Source organism: Cryptomeria japonica, chromosome 9 (genome assembly GCF_030272615.1).
Source record: "Cryptomeria japonica chromosome 9, Sugi_1.0, whole genome shotgun sequence".
Lineage (NCBI taxonomy): Eukaryota > Viridiplantae > Streptophyta > Pinopsida > Cupressales > Cupressaceae > Cryptomeria > Cryptomeria japonica.
In genome coordinates, this window is record NC_081413.1 from 624220246 (window position 1) to 624237286 (window position 17041).

Here is a 17041-nt window from a genome sequence, read left to right on the forward strand (position 1 = left end):
TCAGGTTGTGTGCAGAGCCCGCCCCTAGATTTTAACGTCGGCTAGGAAAAACCTAGGAGAATATACGCTGATTAGCACGTGGGTGATTAGCATTTTCATGGTTGTCTCTAGTCTTTGTCTAAATTTGCAAGCTAGCGAATAAAGTGTGGGGCTGCGGTTCTCCAATTATTTAAACAAGCTTGATGGGTGAAGAGATGCTCAAAGACAATCCCAGTGCATTTTTGTTTGTCTTGGATGGCTCCAGCTCAGGTTTCATGCTGTGATTCTTCTCTCTTTTCTTCTGCTGGTGCTCCTCGTCCATTTCGTTCTTTGTTTGACAAAGATAGGATTGAATGGCCCGAGCCAATACAGAGAGTCCAATCTATTGCAGAGAGAGGCATAAAACACTTACCTCCTACATATGTTAGGCCTGTGGAAGAGAGACCATCCGGGCATGTATTGGCTGAAGAAAAGATACCTCTTATTGACCTGTCCGGTCTTGACAATGAGCGAAGAGAAAAAACAATGGAAGAGATCTCTAATGCATGCAAGCAGTGGGGATTTTTTCAATTGATTAATCATGGAATGAGCACTGAGCTTCTAAATGCTGGGAGGGATGTGTCAAGGAGGTTTTTTCAGCTTCCTTTGGAGGAGAAGCAGAAGCATGCCAATGATCCAAAAACTTATGTTGGATATGGGAGCAGGACTGGTGTGTAGAAGGGGGCTATTCTTGATTGGGGGGACTATTACTATCATCATTTCCTGCCTGCTTCTATAAGGGAAGACCATAAGTGGCCTTCTAAACCACTTGAATATAGGTATTTGTGGCAATGAATCATCTTTTATATATATAAATGAGAAAGTGAGATATATGTATATGTGAGTGAGAGAAAGAGAGTTAAATATGGAATGTTATACTGTCTAATCATGTGGGATTGATCGTAGGCAAGAATACAGTAGAATATTGAGATTCAAATACTTTTGTTTAGAACTTAGGTCGTATTTGAAGGAGAGAAGAACTTAACAAAATGATTTCTTGCAGGTCCTTTTGTGTTGCTTACCTCGATTACTGTAAGATCTTAACCTAGTTTTGATTCACACGTGTGGTAAAATTCATTTGTTTTTGTAGGTGAATTGCCCAGGCTGGAATTCAAGACGATGTAATTTCTAAGATTGTCTTTATTACCTTTAAAATCAAGGAATCCCTTAGAAGCTGGGCTTTTAAAATAATCTTACTGTAACAAAATATGAATCTCTTTCTTCTTTTATTTGGCTTGATTAAAAATCGTACAAAACTAAGCTAGAATGGAATTTTACTAGACATTCCATCAAGAGACATACCATTTACGTTCATCTGTCTAATTCAGCTGTCATATAGAAATTATATATGTGAGCTGTAAATTATCTGTCATTTTCTTCATTTTCTGGTCTTTTTCGCTTCCTCTTGTTTCTTTTGAGATAATACCTGCAATCTAATCCTTTATTATCTTCTTCTTATTGTATTACTGAAAGTGATCTAAAACATAAAATGCTTACCTCCTAGATATGTTAGGCCTGTGGAAGAGAGACCATGAACGCATATTTTGGTTGAAGAACAGATACCTCATATTGACTTGTCTTGTCTTGAGCATGAGAGGAGAATAAACAATGGAAGTGATTTCTAATGCATGTAACCAGTGCGGATTTTTTGAATTGATTAAGCATGGAATGAGCTCTCAGCTTCTGAATCCTGGGAGGGATATGTCAACGACGTTTTCTCAGCTTCCATTGGAGAAGGCGCTGAAGCATGCCAATGATCCAAAAACTTAGGTTGAATATGGGAGTAGGATTGCAGTGAAGAAGGGGGCTGTTCTTGATTGGGGAGACTATTGCTATCAGAATTTCCTCCCTGCTTCTATAAGGGAGGAGCATAAGTGATCTTCTAAACCACTTGAATATAGGTATATATGTCAATGAATAATCTGATATATATAGAGGGAGAGATACGGAGTCTTATTAATCATATAGGATTGATCATGGATAAGGAACCAATAGAATTTATAGATTAAAATTAACAATGATTTTGTTCGTCTCTTAGGACGTATTGGAAGAGAGAAGAAATTAGCAGATTGAACTCTTGCAGGACCTTTTATGTTGCAAGAACTTACCTAGTTTTCATTCACGTGTGCGATCAAAATCATTTCTTTTCGTAGTTGAATTGCCCGGGCTAGAACTCAAGAGGATGCAATTTTTAAGATATCTTTATTACTTTGTATTGAATCATAGAATCCCTTTGAAGCTGGACTTTTAAAATAATCTTTGGTTTACTGTAACGAAGTATGATAGAGCAGAACAGAATGTATCTCGCTTTCTTGTTTTATTTAAGTTAAAATATCCTACAAAAGTAAGTTACAGTTTAATTTACAAAAGTAAGCCAATTCAGCTGTCATATAGAACTTATATATGTGAGCTGTGTACATGTAAATTATCTGTCATTTTCTTCGTTTTCTGGTATATTTTCATCGCTTTTTCTTTGATTATGTTTGGAATCGAATCCTTCATTTTCATCTAAAACTTACAAAATGAATCTAGGAAAAAAAGAAAAAATCACACCAAGTAATTATCAATAATGTCGCTGTAAAAAGATCAACTATGCAATATATTCTCTCTTGATTCTGCTTTGACGTTTGTGTTCTACGTTTATTTCACTGTCTTCTTAGTCTTCTTCTTATCTATTCTGGATGGAATTGGAGATTGGCTTCATGGATCTGGGTCAGACAAGATATATATGCATCTGCTTGAATTTTCTTTGTTTTCTTTATAATAAGTCTCTATTGCGTATGCGGGTTCTCAATAAAGCAGTAAAATTCCAATACTCCACAGCCTGAAGTAGACACTATTTTTTATAAGAAGAATCAGATCTTACTATGTTATTATATTGGGGTGTTTGCCAACTGAACAAATTAAACAAATGACGGCATAAATTATGCACTTTGTTTTATTATCTATAGACCTGAATATACCAGATTTAATATGAATGGCATACTAGCTCTGTGTAATATATTTTAATTTATTACATTCCATGGATCATACTAGAAGGCTTGAGGCTCTCCCAAACCAACAACATCAATAAAGAACAGTATCATATTGCGATCTATGCTCTACAACTATTCAATTTTTCCTTCATATAAAAAATAGTGTCATATTGTGATATATATTGTTAGCAATAGGTACAGTACTGTCTAGATGAAATCAAATATATTCTCACACCATAGCAATGGTAATATGATTGTAGGCCTGTAATGAAGGAATACTGCAATGGAGCTGTGCAAGTTTGCAGAACTCTGCTATCTGCGCTCTCTCAAAATTTGGATCTTCCTCCCAAATATCTGGAACAAGCTTTTGGAGGCGAAGAAGATATTGGCATGTGTGTGAGGGTAAACTACCATCCAGTATGCCCACAACCAGACCTCACATTTGGTCTCTCACCCCACTCAGACCCTGGAGGCATTACCATTCTTCTGCAGAATGATGTTTCAGGTCTCCAGGTTAGAAAGGGAGATTATTGGGTTCCTGTCCGTCCTGTTCCTGATGCTCTCATAGTAAACCTTGGTGATCAGATTGAGGTGGGTGTTCCACCATTTTTTTTAACAATTCTTCACAATGCATGCATATTCTTGGTGCTTATTGATTTCACTCATTCTTTTCTGCAGATATTAACAAATGGCATCTACAAAAGTGTGGAACACAGAAGTATTGTGAACGATACCAATGAACGCATGTCAATAGTGATTTTCTGTAATCCATGTGGAGAGAAGAAAGTTGGGCCTGCCAAAGACCTGATAGATGGTTCCAATCCAGTAAAGTATAAATGTATGACGTTCAATGAGTACCGTATGTTTATCAGAACGACAGGCCTTAAAGGAAAGAGTTACGTTTAATTCGAATAACTCATCCTCTTGATCATTTCACTGGGTTCTCTCCTTTCCCATCGTTGTCATTCTTATAACAAGAAACCATGTGTACTTACAATAAAAAGGAGAGAGTTTACAGGTCAATAATATTTTATGTTTCAAGCATACACCAATGTGAATAGAGATGCGTTTTCTTGTAGCACAGTGTTCTCCATGGAGGCATGGGTCCCTCAGAAAAGTAAAGGTTGAGTCAATTTCATCATATATGATGAAACATTCAGCTTCCGTAGGAATAAATTAATTTCTCCACTTCGCACGAGAAGTGCATGAGGATAACTGCTTCTTATTATTCTTAGGGATAGTTGTTTGCATGTAGTTCAATGTTATTCTTAGAGATTATTATGTGCATTGAGTTGCCTGGTTGCCTAGTTTTCTCAAGGATTGAGAGAAGTCATTGGATGTTTCTAAGATCTTTACATAAAAACAATTTGTAATAAACTTTTTATGGTAATTTGGGTTTAGTGTGGATTTTATGATTAAACTATGTTAAGTGAATAGTTGTGTGTGATGATTATGAACTTTTACTGTCATTATTATTAGATGATATTAATATTATCATGATTTTCATAATTTAATGCCTTGATTATATATTTTATGATTAATTTAAGCTAATGAATTTTATGACCAACTTAAACTCATGAATTTTAGGAGTTGTGTGAGATTGATGGTTGGTTGCAAGTGCTCAAGGTGCAAAATGAAGTGTATTCCATGATAAAGATTGTGAATAATGCTATTTTAGTATCTATATATTGTCTATAACTTTCATCTACCTTAGGTTCATCTTGCCTTTGTACTCTAATGGTCTATTTAATCAAGACTAATTAATAGTTTGCAATTGTCTTGAGGATATTTATAATATATCCGGTCTTTATTAATTGAAAGCAACAAATCATAAGCTCATTAAAGAGTAACTAAATGAGAAAATATATAAAAATGCTAATCAACAATAATATATATACACACTAAAATTATACTATCTATGTTTGAGATGAAGGCATAAGAAATAAGGAGATGCATACTATAATGTTGAAAAAGGTGAATGGTGGAGATCTAGAGGATAGCTTTTCTTCCCTCCGAAGAGAGATGAAAGTTTCACTTTGGATTTCCCTTCAAACACTTTTTGCACATTATATTAGAAGAGGGAGGAAAATACACTAGATTCAACCTCTAGAGAATCAGATTGAATTTGGAGTAAAACAAGAATGGTAAGTTAATCCCCTCTTCGGGAATGAGATTTGAATTGAATTGTGTACTTATAACAAAGTGAAAAAGTGACAAAGATCTAATTATAACTTGAGATAGAAGCATAGGATGAAGTTGTGCACGAGGATCTGACAATAAGCACGAGGATCTGACAATAATCTGTCAAGATGAAGCTGCCCTACGAATTTGAGAAAAAGTTGCCCAGACTGTGGTGGGAGTGTAAATGGTCATTCGAGAAATCCACGAAACAAAAACATTTTTTCCACCTCTACAAATAGAGTCCAAATCCAAAAGTACATTTGCGCACCTACAACCTACACATAGAAAAGAGAGGGAAAGGTGTTGGGATTGGGGGTTTGCCTTCAGGTAGAACCTCAATTTTGGAATTAACTAAATGATGAAAGAAAGTACTTGCAAGTAAATATAAATGAAAGACTGAAATGTAAGTCACCTCAAGGGATGTTGTGATAGAAATGCTGACAGAATTACTTGTATGAATTTGAATATTGGAATGAATCTTCTCTTCAATGGTTGAATCCTTGACTTGAATGCAACACTTAGCCTTGAAGGGAGACTTGAGAATGCTAAATTCTAGAAAGGAATACTTGAATGCTTGAACTTATGCCTATCTTGTTGCTTATCCAACTTTTTCGTTCATTGAACTTATGCAAATGAGAGGGCAAATGAAACTTATATACTCATCAAATAGGGTTAATTGACTGATTTTTCATCACAGGCCAACACTAGGGGTGTTTTCCTACTCAGTGCACAACCACCAAAGCAGAATTTGAAGGGTCTTGCCCCAAAATAGGGTAGGGGATAGGGGTGCCATGCCCCCATCCTACTTTTTTTCTAGGATAGGATGTAGTTTAGGCAGTGCGAAGGGCAAGAAAGATGGAGTTTTCGGGAGTTGAGAAAGTGTCTGGTTTTTGATCAAGCTTAGGGATTCAATTCGTGTGAATGAGGACCCTAATATTGTTGACAATTGCAAGGGTCACAATTTAATGACACTACATTTAGCCCCCACTTTAGTGGGAGTATAAGCATACGCTAATACTGTCGATAAAGTATAAAGGAAACAAGATTGAAAGACTTCTACCACCTCAAGGAGGCAAGATGCACAAAGCCCCTAGTGGAATTAGGATCTTATGACTTTGATTGACAAAGTAATAGGGAAAATCGAGAAGGGAAAAGCCATGATTGCAAGTAGCAAGGTTCCCCTTACTATTAGTTGTGAAAAAGATACCAAAGTTATAAAGAAAAGATGACTTCACTAAATAACTCTAAGTATAAAAAATGAAAACATGAGCAAAGTGTATGCCCCATATTAAAGCAATCGTGCATGCCTTATCGGGCGTAATTTCTTTAAGGTAGGATACACCCAAGAGAGAGAGGAAGGAGCACCTTATCGCAAGGATTTATCCCTCAATCAAGGAGTAAACCCAGGGATAATGAACATAAAACATGAAGCACAAAGTAGTTTCACTTTCCTCAGGGTTAGTATGTTGTATGATAACTCATGTATATCATGTATGTATATGGATATATTAATCGTCATTCCCCAAAGAAAGTAAACTTCCTTAGAAGAAAGGGAAGAGAGAATGTCTTTTGAGTCAACATGAAAGAGACCGAAAGAGATCTCAGTGCTTTGCATCATCCCCAAATAGACATTAAGGGAACAATAGAATAACATGGATACTTATAGCAGAATGGTCACAAAAGAGAAAGAAAGGAGAGAGACATAAGATCTATAGTTATAATATTGCTAATCTAGTACGACATACGCTTCTCGATCTTGTTGATCACTATTTTGGGAAGGTGAGAAACATGCCAAAGGAGCGACATCGAGCATAGTAGATGGAGCTATCACAAGATCCAAACAAGGACTATGTTCATGTGGTAAGTCACTTTGTTCAATTCTTGGAGCTAGAATTAGGGTTTGTGAAAATTCAGTTTATAAATGCTTGTCCACATCAACATATTCATAATCACTATCAGAAGCATTTGAAGTTGTATTGCCATCAAGAAAAAAAATTTCACTCATTTCTTCATCAAGATTTATAGAAAGAGGAGCATGAACACAAATAGGAGTAAAACCATCATAGTTTTATGCAACTTATGATTTGGAGATGTAGGTTGAACATCTTGCTTAAGGGAAAATGGAATCATGTCAACTATTGGATTTTTAGGAGATGAAATAGTTTGAGGTACAACTTCATGAACTCAAACATGGCATCTTCATTGACGTTCTCTCGCACAATGATTCCATCGAGTCTTAGTGGAAGGATAATTAGGAGGAGGAACATTTGAAAAAGTAGGAATGTTTTTCTCTTTGATAGTTGAAGGTTTGGGTTGAGATCTTTTAGGTTGGACAAGAGGAGAAGAAAGCCTCTTCTCTCTATAAGAGGAAGGAAGTAGAACTATGCCATATAAATGAGGAATGTTAAGTGTAGGAAGAAGACTAGGTCCATCATGAGGAGGAGGTATAGGTCTAACCTTAGGAGGAATAGTGTTGTTCTTCTTAGGAGAAGGCATAGTCACTTCCATAGGAATATATTGAAGATCTTCCTTAAGAGGGAGATTAGTTTTATCTGTGAGAGGAAGAACTTCATCTTCAAGTATGATAGGAATGTCAAGTGTTGGGGATCTAGGTTGACTTGAGGATAAGATCATATCTTTCTTCAATTTTTGATAAGATTGAAAAAGAGCATTGCTCCTTGATGGAAGAGATTGAAATTGCTTAGGCCAAAAGAAATCAATAGGAATGCCAGGGCTTCTTTCAGAAGGAATAAATAAGCTATGGTTCACAATTATGATTTCACCATTGTGAGGAAATTTCAAACACTTATGGATTAGAGAAGCAATAGCCTTCATGGAAGATAGCCAAGGATAGCCCAGCTTAACATGCAATTTCTCGGAAGAGGGTATGATAACAAAGTTGACATCCATGGATTTAGTATGAACTTAAATAGGAAGGGTGATAGAGCCAATGGTAGGACAAGAGAATCCATCAAATAACTTCATGAATACATTAGAGGCATCATATATTGGTTTATGCAATCGTAAAGTGAAACGATACTCCTCAATGATGATGTTAACCATGCAAGAGGGATTAACAAGAGTGCTATAGCATGGGATATCCTTAACCTTCATAACTATGTATAAAGGGCCATCGAGTGCTCTAATGGTCTCACTAGGGTCAAATGCAATACAAGAATCCTTAGGCATATCTTGTTTTTCTACCATATTTACCAAGTTCTGAGCCATAGAAGTGAATTCCTCAGAGGAGGAATAAGTAAAAATTTTAAGATTTTGATTAGGAGGAGATACTGATTTATTTCCCTTATCATTCACACCTACCATAGATATAGTATTTTTATCAATCAAATCTTGAATCTTACTTTTCAATGTAAAATATTTCTTAGTATCATGAGCAAGATGACGATGAAATTGACAAAAGGAATTGCTACCAAAATAAGGGTATTCACATTTAGAAGGATCAACTTGTTTTATAGGAGGAAGTTTGATAACATATCTTTGCAATAACTCGGACATAATACTATGCAAATATTCATTCAAAGGAGTAAACTATCTTTCTCTTTTGAAAAAATTAGAAATAGAAGGCACACATGTTGTAGCATTCACATTGTTGTTGTTGATTGTATCATTGAACTTGATGAAGCTTTTTGTTTGTTTGAACTTTGCAAATGGTTGTTGAACATTCTTCCCTTTATCACTCAGAGCCATAGGAGTGGATTATTCTAGTTGACTCACAAGTAGTTGAAAATTGTGGAGTGTTGCGCACAACTACAGAATGGAAGTAAACTCAAACAAAAGAAGTTTTTCCCTGATATCTTTTTGCAAATTAGAAATGAAAATTAGTTCAATATCATTATCAGGTACATGAAAAGAAATTTGAGCACACAAATGCTTATATCTACAAATGAAATTAGTCTCTTTTTCTTTAACACCTTATTTACAATGCATTAAATTAGTCAAAGTGATTTTCAGACTAATGTTATTTTGAAATTGTTGAATGAAATCATTTGCTAGTTGTTGAAAAGAAGTGATGGAAAAAGAAGGCAAAGAGAAATACCATTGTAAAGCCTCATCTCTTAATGTTCTTGTAAACAATTTCGCAAGTAATCTTTGATCATAAGCAAAATCAGTATATAATGTTTGAAATGTTTTGACATGTGCAAGAGGATCACCTTTTCCATTATAGAGTTCCAATTGAGGGACATAAACATGCTTAGGTAGCATTTTTTTAACAATATCAAGAGAAAGTGCGCTCGCAACATCAAAAGTGGGTACACTAAACTTGGATTGACTCAAAGAAGCAATTTGTTGTTGGAAGAAAGATAGGGTTTGAGCAAGATTGTTAATGGTTGCTTCAGTAGAAGAATTGATGTTAGACATGATTGATTGAGAAGGTAATGTAATGTTATTGTTTAGGAAGGCATGGATTGAGAATAAGGGGGTGGGAAATTATGATAAGTAGGAATAGGTGATGATTGCGTAGGAAATGGGACACTTAAAAGAGAAACAAAATTGTTGAATGAATTACCCCCTTGTGTCACATTGATTGGTTGAGGGATAATAGGAATACTTATGGAGGACATAAGTAGAGATGGGGGATTAAATGAAGAAGAGGGATTTCCCCCATGACCAATGGTTGTAGGAATGACATTTTGATTTGATGTAGCCATGATATTTAAAATGAATGCAAGAATACTAGCCATTGAAGTGATAAAAGGAATAGAAGAATTGATTTGATTTGAAGGCAATGAATAAACTAAGTTATCAACACAACTCTTGATAGGCATGACATTAGAATCAACAATATGAGCAATGCCATGCAATTTATCAATTCCATTCTTATCACTTTCAATCATGCATTTAAGACCCTCAATTAATGGAAGAGCTTCACTATTAGGGTATTCTTGGGTCATCCATTGTTGAAAGTTATCAAATTTATTGTCCAATTTTGAAAGTTGATCTATGGAGACCTTAGTTAAAGCTTCTTCTTCATCATGGGATTCATCAATGGGATAGATAGACACATGATTAAGATGGGAAGAATTAGCATTATCCTCATTAAAGAAGTCACCCAAATTAGGCTCCATGTCCTCGGTAATTAAACTTTGGGAAGCCTTAATTATAATGGTTCGTCTAACGAGGATATTATAGGTAGGACTAATAGTAGTGAAACTCATGCACTAGAGGGAAAATTGAATTTTTGAATTTTAAACAAAGCTTACAAAATTGAGTAATGCAAAATTTAAGAAAATAATGATTAAGCAATTTGAACTTTGTTGGAAGAAGAAAATGACACAATTCCCAAAATAATAAATCAAAGGAAATTGAAATTTTAAAATTAGGGGCAAGGGGATACCACTTAATTTTAAAATTAACAAAAACAAAATTTTTAAAACCAAGGTAGATTATAATTAACCTCTTAATTTTAAAAATTTTCTTGAAATTTAAAATGTTGAATTTTGCAGGTATTTTTGATGTTAGAGGAATAAAAAATCGACAAAATCAGCCAATCTTCTGGATTTAGGTTATTAAATGTAGTCATAATACTCTCCCAAAATTTTGGGAAAATAGTCGAGGACCGTGGAAGGAATTCACATGGTCCGGCCAACTTTTTTTGAAATTTTTAGTGATGAATATTATGATGATATTAAAGCTAACCCCCCCAAAATTGGTGAATTTTACGATTTCAAATGGGTGAAATTAAGGTTCAAATGTGAGAATAGGACCATATTAGGGTTTTGAAGAAAAAGAGGAATTGAATTGCAAATTTGAAAAAGGGCAAACCTAATGGATAGGGACACCTTGGAAAATGCTTAGAAATTTGAATTTGAAAGAAATTGATTGAAATTTGCACACAATCCAATGAAATTTGAAATTAAGGGTTTTATGGCCTAACCGGTTAATTTTTGAGATTTTGGATTTTGAAAAAGGATGGAAATTGAAAATTTGAATTGTAGGACAGAAGACAGTTTGAAAACAGTCACAAATATGAAAATTAAATGAAAATTTAATTTTTGCATAATTTCAAGATGATTTTTAAAAATTAGGGTTTTGACAATTAACCTCTTAATTTTGTGAATTTGATTTGCAAATTGAACAAGACAATGAAGAAATTGAATTTGACAAACAAAGCAATTTTGAGATCTAAGACAATAACAAGCAATTTTTGCAAAACACAAGTTCAATTTCAATTTTAAAAACTAGTGTTTTGAATGAATTAACCACTAAGTTTGCATAAAAATTAAACATGCAAATGAAAAATATGCAATGATTTTCAAAATAAAGGATGTAAGATGTCGGGTTCACCAAAATGTAATGTTGAAAAAGGTGAATCATGGAGATCTAGAGGAAAGCTTTTCTTCCCTTTGAGGAGAGATGAAAGTTTCATTTTAGATTTCCCTTCAAACACTTTTCACGCATTACATTAGAAGAGGGGGAAAAATACACTAGATTCAACCTCTAGAAAATGAGATTGAATTATGAGTAATACAAGAATGGTAAGTTAATCCCCTCTTCTGTAATGAGATTTTAATTGAATTGTGTACTTATAAACAAGTGAAAAAGCAACAAAGATCTGATTATAACTTGAGATAGAAGTGTAGGATGATGTTGTGCACCTAGATTTGGCAATAATCTGTCGAGATGAAGCCACCCTATGAATTCAAGAAAAAATTGTCCAGACCATAGTAGGAGTGTACACATTCCTCCGAAAAATCCGTGAAGAGAAAAGGGTTTTTCCACCTCTGCAAATGGAGTCCAAATCCAAAATTATAGTTGCACACTTGCAATCTACACATAGAAAAGAGAGGGAAAGGTGTTGGGATTGGGGGTTTTCCTTCTGGTCAAACCCCAATTTTGGAATTAATCAAATGATGAAAGAAAGTACTTAAAAGTAAATGTAAATGAAAAAGTGAAATTTAAGTCACCTCAAGGGACGTTGTGATATAAATGTTGATAGAATTGCTTGTATGAAGTTGAGTATTGAAATGAATTTACTCTTCAATGGTTGAATCCTTGACTTGAATGCAACACCTAGCCTTAAAGGGAGACTTGAGAATGCTCAATGCTGGAAATGAATGCTTGAATGCTTGAACTTATGCCCACCTTATTACTTATCCAACTTTTCTAATCGTTGAACTTATGTAAATGAGAGGGCAAATGCAACTTATATATTCGTCAATTATGGTTAATTGACTGATTTTCCATCACAGACCGAAACTGGGGGAGTTTTCCCACTCTATAAACAACCAACAAAGCATAATTTGAAGGGCCCTACCCCAAAATAGGGAAGGGGGCACCCTATCCTAGAAGGACAAGGGCATGACGCCCCTATCCTGTCCTTTTTTCTAGGATAGGATGCCAATTAGTTAGTGCGGAGGGAAAGAAAGATACATTTTCTAGGAGTTGGGCAAGTCTCCAATCTTTGATCAGGCTTAGGGATTCGATTCGCATACGTGAGGACCCTAATGTGGTTGACAATTGCAAGGGTTGCAATTTCTACAAATTACTTGCCTATGCTCTTGGGTATAAACATATCAAAAATGAAAGTGGTTGAATGAAAGGAAAAGGAAAAAAATATATAATAAAATCATTTGCCAATACCATTGAACAAAAGGAAAACACACAAAAATAAATAAATGAATTAATAATAAGAAATCCAACAAATGGAAGGTGAGAAATAAATGGCTGAATTGTTGCCTTATCCTAACAAGGAGAAAAGAGGAAATAAATGAGCATGGTAGGGATGAGTGTGCCAAAGATGGGCAAGTAAGAAGAATTATGTTCATGCCATTAATAGGAGGGACATCCTTTTTTAAAATTAATTAATGGGCTTGAAGAAATTTGCATCCTCTCTTTTTCCGTAAAAGCTCTACAAGTCTTCATAATGGAGATCATATTTTCTAACTTTTCATTCTTACTTGAGGGGAAATGTGAGAAACAAGGGAGAAGAAGAAGAGGAGAACTAGGAGCAAAAGCCAAGGCAAATGAAAGAAATACTGACATCATTCCAAGTGTAATAAATTATGTGATGCCCTATACCATGTTTCATCTCTATTTTTTCTCAATTTTGTTGTTGAAATTGTTGTTTAGGGTTGTCAATCTAGTAATAATGGTTTAAAAAGCCCAGTCTTAATTTTTGTTGTAACAAACTTTGTCTTTTTTTATTGGTAAAAAATAGAAAAGTTGAACAATTAGTATATTCTACTCTGCAAGATATGCTCTAGTCCCTACTATCTCATGTAGTACACCAATCATACAATGGAACTTGTAATTAGATGTGTCAATGAGACACTTAGTAGCCTATCCAAGAGGATAGTCTAAGCATGTGTGCTTTCACATAGTGTAAGTATGTGACATACAAATATGTGGATCAAAGGAGCCTATAATGGAACAAGATAATCCACCAAGAGTATCAATGCCTTGTTGTTGAGTGAGTGATGAGATTTGAGAAAAAAAATATCTAATCAAAGAATGAATGTTGAATATACTCTACACGGTCACTTCTACAATAACATCTCAATGTTGCACTAGAGGTGGGGGAGCAATATGAGAAGGGAGAATATGTGAGCCTTGTACTACTCCAAGTGCCTTAGGTCTATCTTGGGGAAAACATCTAGCTACATCCTAGAAATCTCTCATGTCAAAGTAGTTGACATGCCTAACTAGGAAAAACTTGACATATAGGTTGTGAAGGAAATATAAAGATACACTGAGATTGTTATTAGTTGGTTTATAAAAAACCATCTACCAACTATCCTAGAAGTTATCTACTATACCCTGATGCTACAACCATTTGACTAAATATTTTGGTTTATAAACATTATTAGTTTGTCTATTTCTAGGATGCTACCAAGGAGAAGAATGGCAAAGGTAGTAATGGTAGGAACAATAGATGAGGTATTGAAGGAATGCAAAGGTATGAAAGAAATGATAGATGCATTAGAAGGTGGAACAATTAGAGCACATGATGATGTTGACTTTGGTGATGAATAAGGAGTACATATGGTAGGACATAAACATGAGAATGTAGATGCAGTTATGGATGCTAGGGAGACAGGTTTAATAAAGAATCAAATTTTTGAGCTTATCAAGAAGGTTATACATGGATGAAATAATAGATTGGCCAACATAAATGGTGAAATATGTAATGCCCCTCCAGGAACCCTAAAGGAAAACAACACAACTAGGCAACTAAAGGGTGAAATATTTTTATTTTTTTTTGTTAAAGACTAAGTGTACTAACTATAGTCATTGTACATTTATCAACATAGCGGAAGACCATCATAAGTTTTCCTAAGGGTAACCAATGAAGATTAATTTTCATAGATTATATTAACACCACAGTTAATCCATTTAATTAAATAAATTGAACTCTTAAGTTTAAAACTACACATACATCCAAATTTCATAATAAAGAAATAAAAGTATTCCAATGTATCCAATTTCCATAAATCATTTAAACATAGGATCAAAACAATAAAATTCATTTCACTGACATAATAATATTACAATATCCATAAATACATGGCTTCCAATAATACCATTGGTTACAAAGATACAATATCAAGGTTACATAAAAGTTTGATACAATGACCACAAGGTCTCAACTGAACAATGATCTCGAACAAGAGCTGGTACATAAACCACGATCCAAGAAACACTAGCGAAGCCTTTCCTTGCCTAAAGATACAATCTAGAACATCCAATGGGAAGTGGCACTACCACCCGACCATGTGATCCCAAAATGTAACCACCCCACCATGCTAGGAGATAGTAGAAACCCTCAAGCAAGCAAAGTAAGACAAGTACAAAAGGACTACAAGACTCTACAACCATCCATGTAACACAACTCACAAAACACTAGTGATTCTAAGAAGAGAGTGTCATCGCATAGCTTGATGGTTACCATGGTACAACCTCCATAGGTCCCAGCCCCCATACTCGGGTTTCTCCTGGTAACCTCTCCCGAGCGTCCAGTTCCAACTAAGTCTCATGCGGACCCTACCAATCCTTTCGTGAAGACAAGGTGGTAAGTTTTCCATTCCAGGCCTTCTCGTAACATCATGAGCCCTGTACGAGCACTCATCTATGCACGAGGCACATTTATCTTAATTAATATTTAAATCTACCCACCCCCTAATCAATTATTAGGTTATCACTTTTTTACTAACTTTCGATGGGTTATCCTGTCATCCACTTTGGGCATGGCCCCCGCTCGAAAGCCACTCTCTCTCATAGAACACTAACAGGAAATGTTTCTCTCTATGAGAACTCTATGGCGAAACAGGCAACCATAAACAATTCTGACAAACACAGGTGATGGATACACAAATACCAACCCAAGAATGACCATTTGGACAAAGACACACAATGGCTCATATCAAATAGGTTATATAACAACACCTGGTCTAGGAGAAATAATATCATAGGACACAATGGAAATTTAATCAAAATTGCAATAAAACTTGACTGAGAACACATTATACGCAAAATCCTATTACAGGCAATCTTTCCTTAAAAACAGTCAAAGCATAAATGACATGCAATTTACAAATTTCCAGATAACAAGAATTTACAACTTTTTTTTAAAAAAACATTCACTTTGTCATTTGTCCAAAAATATTTAAAATAAAAACAATTCTCCTAATGAATTTACAAGAATAAGTATGGAATCTTAATTTATAAACTTTTTTTTTTTTTTTGAAATAACTAAATTTGAATTAATTATATCTAAACTAAAATCTTCGATTATAAATTTCTCACATTTATAATTTAGCAAAACCTTATTTAAAATCCCAAAACATAAAAAAAAAATACTGTAAAGTAAAGACAACTATATATATATATTAAAAAAAATATAATATTATTTTATTTTATTAAATTTCTTTAAAAACAAAATTTTAAATGAAAATTATAATAAAATAAAATTTTAAAAAATAAAATAATAAACATTGCTATTTGGCTACCCTAAGGTAGCGGTGCTACCATAGGTAGCCAACGCTACCCTTGGGTAGCGCTGCTGTCCTATGATAGCAGCCGCTACCTTTGGGTAGTGCTGCTGTCCTATGACAGCAGCCACTACCAAAGGTAGTACTGCGTGGGTTGAGGCATGGTCTCCCCACATTTTTGAAATTAATTATATTTTATATTTTTTTTAATATAATTTTTTTAAAATTTTTTTTCTTTTAAAACATAAAATTACAGTTTTATTAAAAATCATTACAGCAGCATAAAAAAACTAAATACCCAAATCAATAAAATTCAATTAGAATTTTATTCCAATTTTTTTTTTTAAAATTAGATACTCTCATTAATTTAATTCAAAGTTAAATTTATTCCCAAAGTGAACAACAACTCTCACATAGGTACCATTATTTGAAAAACTATCAGAACAAATCCAACAAGAGAGGATAATTTTTTGAGGTAAAATACCCTTTCTCCTAAATCTTGCAAATTTTCCATGCATCCTAAAATCCGACAAATTTTCTATAACAATTTTTTTTTTCTAATCTTCACAAAATTGCATTCTTTCCACAAACAAGAAATACACATCAGGCATGAATTTTTCAAACACAACTCGAATTCACCAGAAGAGAGTTTTGGATTTGACAATTATTTTACACACACATCAAGCCAAGAAAAAATAGAAATATTTTTAATTAAACACAAAACTAAGAAATCATCCAACCTGGTATAGCTTTCTTGGAAGAAATCTGTAGAAGAGCCCTAATCCCTTCAATAACTTCCAACAAATTTTCTACATCTAAATTCTTGACCTGTTCTTGTGTGTTCCTGTTTGTGTTTTAAAATAAAGACCTAAGCCCTATTTAAACTAAAATTCTAGGTTCAATAGCTTTTTCACAAAA

The 17041-nt window shown here is 34.3% G+C and overlaps 1 protein-coding gene across 1 annotated transcript; it reads left to right on the forward strand.

Annotated features, from left to right (window-relative positions):
* The first annotated feature begins 234 nt into the window (after window positions 1-234).
* LOC131063668 (jasmonate-induced oxygenase 3-like) lies at window positions 235-3899 on the forward strand. Its single transcript, XM_059211846.1, has 4 exons — window positions 235-688; window positions 1109-1139; window positions 3254-3584; window positions 3672-3899. The coding sequence occupies exons 1-4, from the start codon at window positions 235-237 to the stop codon at window positions 3897-3899; spliced, it is 1044 nt and encodes a 347-aa protein (XP_059067829.1).
* The last annotated feature ends 13142 nt before the right edge of the window (window positions 3900-17041 follow it).

Bases quoted from the DNA above. Each gene is read 5' to 3' on its own strand.
- LOC131063668 (XM_059211846.1), top strand. From the start codon at position 235: ATGGCTCCAGCTCAGGTTTCATGCTGTGATTCTTCTCTCTTTTCTTCT. The intron at 689-1,108 runs GTGTGTAGAAGG...TTGTTTTTGTAG, and splicing joins TGGATATGGGAGCAGGACTG to GTGAATTGCCCAGGCTGGAA. The intron at 3,585-3,671 runs GTGGGTGTTCCA...TCTTTTCTGCAG, and splicing joins ACCTTGGTGATCAGATTGAG to ATATTAACAAATGGCATCTA.